The sequence below is a fragment of the Danio rerio genome, chromosome 15 (genome assembly GCF_049306965.1).
Source record: "Danio rerio strain Tuebingen ecotype United States chromosome 15, GRCz12tu, whole genome shotgun sequence".
In the NCBI taxonomy this organism is placed as follows: Eukaryota; Metazoa; Chordata; class Actinopteri; order Cypriniformes; family Danionidae; genus Danio; species Danio rerio.
In genome coordinates this window covers 51750001-51760000 of record NC_133190.1, presented here as the reverse complement: position 1 = coordinate 51760000, position 10000 = coordinate 51750001, and the positions used below count along the sequence as shown (strand labels likewise).

Below are 10000 nucleotides of genomic sequence, written 5' to 3'. Positions count from 1 at the left end.
ATCTGAGAACACACACACAAATGATCACACACTCAAACACACAGACACCCTACACAAATACACACACACAAATTATTACAAACTCCAACACACAGACACCCTACACACACAAACACCCCACACACACACAGATGTAGTGTACACACACACAGGAGTGTTTTCTGTATTGTAACTCAGTGTGTGTGTGTGTGTGTGTGTGTGTGTGTGTGTGTGTTGATCCTCAGCCTCGACTCCACGCTCTGCTAATCCTCCTCGTCCCCCAAACCCGGACTATGAGGTGAGTGTGTGAAATCCTCCTTCCACTAACGTGATCAGAGTTTCTCTGAGAACATCTGTATTCACCTGTGCGTGTGTGTGTGTGTGTGTGTGTGTGTGTGTGTCCGTGTAGAAACTGAACACTCAGACTCTCAGCAGCGGTCTGTACGCCGGCATCAACAAGACCTGAGGAGCTTTACTGTAATGATGATTCACACACACTTCTGGAACGCTCCACGCCTCGTCTATGACTTCTGTAATGCTGAGTGTGTGTGTGTGCGTGTGTGCGTGTGTGTGTGTGTGGAAAGTTCAGCTCACCTAACACCGGAAACAAGTATTTTCAAATGGAAAGACTGAACAAACACTGCTGACATTTCTGCTTCTCTGAGTGTGTGTGTGTGTGTGTGTGTGTATATACAAGTGTGTAAGTGTATAGTGTATATGTGTGTGTGTGTGTGTGTGTGTGTGTGTGTGCATGTGTGTGAGGTTGATTCAGTGGAGTAATATGGAGCTGTAATGCGCTCAAACCTGCCGGAACTACTTTATCTGTGTGTTTATCTGTTAGTACGGGAGAGTTCCTCCTTAGCCAATCAGAATGCAGCATTCAGCAGCCCTGCGCTATAAAGATGCATTTTCTCTTTCCTTCAGTGTGTGTGTGTGTGTGTGTGTGTGTGTGTGTGTGTTCAGATAACTCTGTAAGTCTGCATGTGAGCTGAATGATCATCAATAAAGCTGGTGTTATTGGACGTGTTGTGTGATTAATGAGTCAGGAGATCCTCACGCTGTATCAGCGCTTCTGCAGCCACGAAACAAACATACACACACATTTACAACGTTTACAGTTAAACTACACTAACACTAGGGAAGGGTGTGTGTGTGTGTAGCACAGGTCTCAAACTCAGCTCGTGGAGGGCCGCAGCTCTGCTCAGTTTTGCTCCACCCTGATCAAACACATGACCTTCATTAGAGCTGAGCTTGGTCAGGGCTGGAGCAGAGCTGCGGCCCTCCAGGAGCTGAGATTGAGACCCGCGCTGAACACAGTGTTTAGAAGAGTGTGTGTGTGTGTGTGTGTGTGTGTGTGTGTGTGTGTGTGTGTGTGTGTGTGTGTGTGTGTGTGTGTGTGTGTGTGTGTGTGTGTGTGTGTGTGTGTGTGTGTGTGTGTGTGTGTGTGTGTGCCGTGAGTTTATAGAACTCTGATCTTTTATGTGTATGTGTATGTGTATGCGCACACACACACAAACTCTACAACCTACACACACACTGGGTCATGCTGTTCAGTCAGAGGTCAGCGGTGCAGCAGTGTTGAGGTGTGTGAGATGACACTGAAGCTGAACTCTAGGCTGTGCAGGAGTTTGGGCTGCTCTCTGCAGTGTGCAGTTCTAAACCTGCAGTCACTGAACGCTGAGTGATCACAACACAACACTGATTTGAGGCACTCGGTGAACATCTCGCTGCTGATAATGTCCCTCCACATCCAGCACACTCTCCACCCAGAGCAGCTCAATGGAGGATGCAGAAGAAGACTCTCTGTGCTCTGCTAATGAGGAGAGCGGGTTTGAGGTGTGCAAAGGCTCATCTGGACCAGCCTGAGTCATCCTGGAGGAATATACTGTGGACAGACGCCACAACCATCGATGTTCTGCACGGTGGAAGAAGAGCACAGCATCAGGAGGAGAACCGGCTCCTGCTGTGGGATATGCTGGAGGCTCCGTCATGCTGTGGGGATGTGGCCAGCACAGCTACTGGAAACCCTGCCAGAGATAAAGACCGCATTCACTCACCCAGCATCAGCAGAGTCTGCAGAGCAGTGCTCAGGAGTCAGGCAAGATCAAGAAGAATCAGTCCAGACTCAGTCCAGATGTTCAGGAATCCGTCAGTACTATGAAGCCACATTTGCTGGTTGAGAAACGAATTTCTCTTTTTATTTTGGATCTTAATAAGTGTGGAGGGATTCTGCATGCACGTCTGTAGCGTGTCAGCGGTGCTCTTTCAGTGTTGTTCCACTGGGTTTCTTCAAGATTTGTTGCCTCTCACCTCCTCTGTTCATCATGTGTACTGATGATTGTCAGAGTATTTTCCTCCTGCTGTCTCCTGATTTTCTCTCCAGTTGGATGTAAATAAAACACAAGACATGGTGATGGATTACAGGAAGGCTCCTCTTACCCACAGCATAAGGAATATTAAAGGTTTAGACAGTGACATTGTTGACACATGAATAACCCAACCCTGCATAGAAATCCAGCTTAAACCAGCCTAGGCTGATTGGCTGGTTTTAGCTGGTTGACCAGCCTGGTTTTAGAGGGGTTTTGGCAATTTCCAGGCCAAAATGACCAGCTAAATCCAGCTAAAACCAGCCTGACAAGCGTGCTTTAAGCTGGACATAGCTGGTTTTGGCCAGGCTGGTCAAGCTGGTTTTAGCTGGTCATCTCCCAGCCAGACCAGCTAAGACCAAGCTGGAAATGGCTGGAAACCAGCTTGGAAATGGCCAAAACCCCTCTAAAACCAGCCTGGTCGACCAGCTAAAACCAAACAATCAGCCTAAGCTGGTTTAAGCTGGATTTTTCAGTAGGGAACACCCAGGCTGTCTATAGAGGTTCAACAAAGACTGTTTTTCATGAGGAAACTTCCGGGTTTGGTCCTCTATGATGACGGATTTATAATCAATTCACTGACTCTGCTTTATCTTTCTGTGATGCAGCTTGGTACGGTTATCTGACTGTGTCTAATGAGAACAGGTTGAGTAGCCTGGTGAAGGTGGCAGGCAAGATCCTCGGTATTAACCAAACTAGTCCAGTGGTGGTTTACCATTAGTGAAGTTTATTTATACACTAATGTCAAGAGGAGCAGGTGATTATGAGTGAACACGGCTGATCTCACATTAACTAAGGCATAATTCACCGGTCAGATGATTATCTCACTATAAAGAGCCAGAGTTTCTCACTACAGTTATTGAAGAGTTCCGCTTCCACCCCCACTCCTCCATCTTCCCCTCTGTAGGGCGGCACGGTGGCCCAGTGCTTAACACTGATGCATCACAGCAAGAACATCACACTGCAAAAAATGCCTCTCTTACTTAGATGTTTTGTCTTGTTTCTAGTCTGAATATCTAAAAGTTCTTAAATCAAGAAGCATTTTCTAGACAAGCAAAACATATTGTCTTGTTTTGAGAAATAATACGCCAAAATGAAGTGAGTTTTTCCTCAAATCAAGCAAAATAATCTTATCACAAATTGAAAAACAAGACTATTTTGCTTGATTTGAGGAAAAACTCACTTCATTTTGGCTTATTATTTCTCAAGACAAGACAATATGTTTTGCTTGTCTAGAAAATGCTTCTTGATTTAAGAACTTTTAGATATTCAGACTAGAAACAAGACAAAAATCTAAGTAAGAAAGGCATTTTTTGCAGTGCACTGGTTCAAATCCTTACCGAGCCAGCCGTCGTTTCTGTATGTAGTTTCCCCTGAGTTCTCCAGTTTCCTCTAACAGGCCAAAACATGTGTCATAATTGAATTGATCAATCTAGATCAGCACTATAGTCGAGCTCTTATAGCAGAATATCTCTACATAGCCATGATAATCTGCCATCAGCCCTTGACAAAGCGGAGAGTTCTCCAGATCTAACTAAGCTCAAACTCCCCTCGCGCCCTGCTAAACGGGACAGCATGCCAAACACGCTCTATAATCCATCATCAGCTGAGGGGGAACTCCTGAATTCTGTCTTAAAGAGAGCTCAGGGTACACCCCAGATCCCCCATAGCATTCTGTGCTTCAGCTGCTGCCATCAGGACGTGCGTTTAGGGTTCCCATATACAGGACAAACAGCACAATCTCACGGCAGTTCGTAACTTTTTGATTTAGTGGCTAATTCGTGTGAATTCGTTTGATCTAATTTGTACAATTTAGTATGATTTGCTCATCACCCAATGACAGTTGGGGTTAGGGGTGGGGTTAGGTGCCACGCCTCCTTTTTAAAATTGTACATTTTCGTATGACTGAACTCGTACGAAGTAGCCACTAAACTGACAAAACGTAAAATACTTACGTTTCCTCGTGAGGTCAGGCTGGGACAGATTCCTTTATACTGGCGGCCATCAGCTCATTGAGTCCAGCGGGAGGGGATGCAGCTAAACAGTGATCTATTGTATATTGTGTGTTGATATCTTGGTAATGTGTAGCTGGAACGTCACCTGTGTTTCGGCACCTTGCTGCAGTTTAAGTTTCCCTAAACAGGATAATAAAGTTGAGTCTGAAGAGTTACGGCAGGGCTGCCTGTTTCAGCAGGACACTGACCCAAAGCACAGTTCCAGATCCACCAGGGGCTTCATGCTCTGACACCATACAGTGATCTGGAATGGCCAGCCCAGACCCCTGATTTGCACATCATTGAACATCTATGGTTGATTTGTAAAGGGCCGTTCACTCAGCACCCATCAGACCTGACTGACTGGAGTTCTGCTGGGAGGAACGGCCCACACTGCCTTCAGCAAGAGTTCAGGGGCTCATCCTGGACTATAAGAAGTGTCTACAGGCAGCTAAAGATGCCTCTACAGGAGACTGACGTCATTATTGTGTTGGTGTGCACACATAAACACTCCTGTCTGTGTGTGTTCAGACTTAAACTGCATCTGCTGATGAAATAAATGTTCTGTCAGAGCTGAAATGCTGCGTTTCCCCCAGAGCATAACACACCTATCCAGCGGACACTGCTGAGCTGAAGACCAACACGCCACAACTGCAGCTCTGAACATCATCAGGGGTGCACAAACTTCTGCATAAGACTATATATATATATATATATATGTGTGTGTGTGTGTGTGTGTGTGTGTGTGTGTGTGTTGACTGTGAGGTTTATTGTCGAGTCTCAGTTGTTGTTTTTTTCTCGTCTCTGAGCAGAAAACCACAGAATAACAGCAGAGAGGAGTGTGTGTGTGTGTGTGTGTGTGTGTGTGTGTGTGTGTGTGTGTCTAATAATAACACTCAGCGGTGGTGTGGTAAACTCATGAAGATGAGCTGATATATCTGATAGTCACACACACACACACACACACACACACACACACACACACACACACACACACACACTCACACACACACACACACACACACACACACACACACACAGTTTGTGTGCTGATAGATGATGTCTGCAGTGTCGTGTTCAGGCGGAGATGATGACGCTCACTCATGTTTCCAGTAAACCCTGCACTACTGAAGATCATGATGAGTGAGCGGAAACACTGAAGGAAAACACAGTCAACACACAGTAAACACACACTTTATTGAGGAATGAACACACACACAGGTATTGAACAGACAGCAGATCAGCAGAACACACTGCTGGAGGATTGTGGGTATTTTCAGGGAGACATGGCGTGGTTTCTGGCGTTCTTCTGTTTGCGCGGCCCGTGGAGAGTGCTGTATTCATCAGAGCGCATGTTCAGCCGCTGAGCACACACACACACACACACGCACACACGCACACACACACACACACACACACACACACACACACACACACACACACGGGTCAGTCAGAATAGATCACACACACTTCACAGTATACTGAGAGCAATGTTGTCTGCAGAACTGTTGTAAACCATTTATTTGTGTTGAGTTTAAACAAACTAATTTAATTTAATAATGTTCGAATTCATTTGTTTAAATTCAGCCCAATTAAATTGTTTACAACCACATGACTTAAAAAAATTAGTAAAGCCAAGGGATCATCTCTGAATATTCTTGTCAGTGTATCTGCAGTCTGGTGTACGATGTCGATCTGATTACAGATGTGCCAGAAATGTGGAGCTTCTTCAGTGTACAGGACATGTTCAGACAGACAAGCTGGAAACATTCACACCCCGGGTCAATTCAGACTTAAAGCCACTGATATTCAGCAGCACAGTGTGTGTGTGTCTGTGTGTGTGTGTGTGTGTGTGTGTGTGCGTGTGCATGTGTGTGTGTCTGAGCAGAAATGACACGAGCTTATCTGAAGAGTCGGCATGTGAATACAGATGTGGATCAGGGTTATCATCATTATTATTCATTCATTAATGTCAAAACTAGTTCAGTGAATTACATAAAGCCTCCTAATATACTGAAGTGTTGTTTACTGCGGATCAGCACCTCAATGATACAGCACAGAATAATAATAATCAAATCTCCAATAGTCTACTGCTCATGGACTTACAATAAGTGTTAAAGGTTATTGGCGTTTAAATCATGATAATAATACATTCAGACAATACATTCATGAACAGTTTGACAGGAAAAGTAAATGTCAGAACAATACATCAATAAAATAAGAATAAATAAAGCAGTGGTGTTAATCTACTGTAAATCTAAACCTCTGATTAGCCAAGCGATTCCCTTTCAGAGAGAACACATGCAGTCAAACGCTGCTGAAGCTCCAAAACACCAAAACACACCACATGTGATGAACGTGAATCACCTCAGCCATAGTGGATCCAGTCAAAGCACCGGATGTGAGCAGTGTTTCTAACCCAAATGTTTTCTGCCCAGCTCCGGGCCACACGATAACTTTTCCCTCGGCCCAAGAACTGCAGAGAATGACGGTCCTGAAGTGGCCCATAACTGGATTAAAGAGAAGGGCCACACATGGGCCAGAACCGGCCTGAATATCAGCCAATGTCAACTTTAACTGGGCCAAAACAGGTTTATTATTGGTACCGATTCTCACCCTAAATCCTAAAAAACTGAGCCATAACCCAGCCGAATGTTACCTGAACAACAGAACCATCGCTACACTGATCTGGGCCACACATCTTCAATCCACAACTAGCCCAAATGTAGTTTGCCTTCATGCATGCAGTGCATCATTGCCATGCATGACCCACATTCAGCTGGCAGTATGCGTGCCAGTGCCGGCAACATGCCAGCAGCAGTGCCATAATGAGGCCACATCTGGGCCGAGTCCGTTTACTATGTGGGAAGAGGCTCGTAACACCCCTAAACACCAGCTGACTGTCCAATATCACAGCTATACTCTGAGTTATTTTCAATATTAAAATCCTCCATTAGTGGACGAAGAATCAACTCAGCCTTCATGTAAACACACTTGAGGAGGTGTTGGTGCATCTGCACTGATGTCCTGAAGAGCAGCAGAGATGTGAATTATGTGTATGTGGAAAACTGAATTACCGCATATAAGACGAGTGAATGAAGCAGTGTTTCCATCTGAGAACACAACCGACACTTCCTGATGAACTGGCACCAAAGATCAACAGGAAAAGCTGAATCTGCTGTGGTCGGAGAAGCTGCGTCACTCTTTTCTTTATTTAATAAACGACCTGCGCCTCAGCAGATGATGCCGACACACAACGAACACGCGCGCTGGTGTTTGAAGGCATGAGACGCGGAGCACAGACACTCAATAATGACATACTAACACTAATACTGAAGCGGTCACGGTGATGAAGAATGACCAAATCAACATGTCTGATGTGCTGCAGTGTGCTCAGCCTGCTGGATTCTCCAACACACACACACACACACACACACACACACTATCATCACCACATCAGCTCTTATAACCCCATCACATGACCTTATTTAGTACACACACTGGAATGTGTTCAGTAAAGGGTTTCCAGCACAGTTTATGCACATCTTTTCTTATCTAAGAGTTTCTCCTGCTGTTGTGTGTGTGTTTATATGCAGATCCTCTATTCTCATGCACACCTCAGCATGTCCATCAACTGTTTACATGAGCAGATGCAAACCGCACATGAGGACAGGTGGATGGAAACACAGCTAGTGTGAGAGTGCTGCAGAACTGTCCCAGACACTGAGCTGATGTACACTTGCTGTAGAAATGAATGCCAACACTGCGTCTCATAACAATATTCCCGGTGGGAGCATGCACATCATCAGCCTGGAATGTGAAAAAACATCCCATAATGTAAATAAGCTGTCATGTAATACGAATATGCCAATAACTCAATATTGGTGTCAGACAGAACTTTATAACTCTGAGGTGACGAAGTGTTCAGTAACACAGACCCTAAAGCAGAACCCTGAGCAGCGCCACACTGGACCTGCTTGATATCTGAACTGGTGATCCACTGAACCACAGACTGTGACCTGTTGATGAGGCAGCACAGACACCAGCACAGACACCAGCACTGACACCAGCACAGACACCAGCACAGACACCAGCACAGACACCAGCACAGACACCAGCACAGACACCAGCACAGACACCAGCACTGACACCAGCACTGACACCAGCACAGACACCAGCACTGACACCAGCACTGACACCAGCACTGACACCAGCACTGACACCAGCACTGACACCAGCACAGACACCAGCACAGACACCAGCACTGACACCAGCACAGACACCAGCACTGACACCAGCACAGACACCAGCACAGACACCAGCACAGACACCAGCACAGACACCAGCACAGACACCAGCAAAGACACCAGCACAGACACCAGCACTGACACCAGCACAGACACCAGCACAGACACCAGCACAGACACCAGCACAGACACCAGCACAGACACCAGCACTGACACCAGCACAGACACCAGCACAGACACCAGCACAGACACCAGCACAGACACCAGCACAGACACCAGCACTGACACCAGCACAGACACCAGCACTGACACCAGCACTGACACCAGCACTGACACCAGCACTGACACCAGCACAGACACCAGCACAGACACCAGCACTGACACCAGCACTGACACCAGCACTGACACCAGCACAGACACCAGCACTGACACCAGCACAGACACCAGCACAGACACCAGCACAGACACCAGCACTGACACCAGCACAGACACCAGCACAGACACCAGCACAGACACCAGCACTGACACCAGCACTGACACCAGCACTGACACCAGCACAGACACCAGCACTGACACCAGCACTGACACCAGCACTGACACCAGCACAGACACCAGCACTGACACCAGCACTGACACCAGCACAGACACCAGCACAGACACCAGCACTGACACCAGCACAGACACCAGCACTGACACCAGCACAGACACCAGCACAGACACCAGCACTGACACCAGCACAGACACCAGCACAGACACCAGCACAGACACCAGCACAGACACCAGCACTGACACCAGCACAGACACCAGCACAGACACCAGCACAGACACCAGCACTGACACCAGCACAGACACCAGCACAGACACCAGCACAGACACCAGCACAGACACCAGCACAGACACCAGCACAGACACCAGCACAGACACCAGCACAGACACCAGCACTGACACCAGCACAGACACCAGCACTGACACCAGCACAGACACCAGCACAGACACCAGCACAGACACCAGCACAGACACCAGCACAGACACCAGCACAGACACCAGCACAGACACCAGCACAGACACCAGCACTGACACCAGCACTGACACCAGCACAGACACCAGCACAGACACCAGCACAGACACCAGCACAGACACCAGCACTGACACCAGCACTGACACCAGCACAGACACCAGCACAGACACCAGCACTGACACCAGCACAGACACCAGCACAGACACCAGCACAGACACCAGCACAGACACCAGCACAGACACCAGCACAGACACCAGCACTGACACCAGCACAGACACCAGCACTGACACCAGCACTGACACCAGCACAGACACCAGCACTGACACCAGCACAGACACCAGCACTGACACCAGCACAGACACCAGCACAGACACCAGCACTGACACCAGCACAGAC

The 10000-nt window shown here is 47.3% G+C and overlaps 1 protein-coding gene across 3 annotated transcripts in view; it reads right to left on the bottom strand.

Moving 5' to 3' along the window:
- Positions 1-5517: 5517 nt before the first annotated feature.
- The window catches only part of LOC141377947 (uncharacterized), an 11491-nt gene continuing 7008 nt past the window's right edge, over positions 5518-10000 (bottom strand). For all 3 annotated transcript variants that reach the window (XM_073924188.1, XM_073924186.1, XM_073924187.1), the window contains one exon: positions 5518-5702. In XM_073924188.1, the coding sequence (XP_073780289.1) occupies positions 5616-5702 (87 nt within the window). In that variant the 3' untranslated portion in view covers positions 5518-5615. The remainder of the gene's footprint in view (positions 5703-10000) is intronic.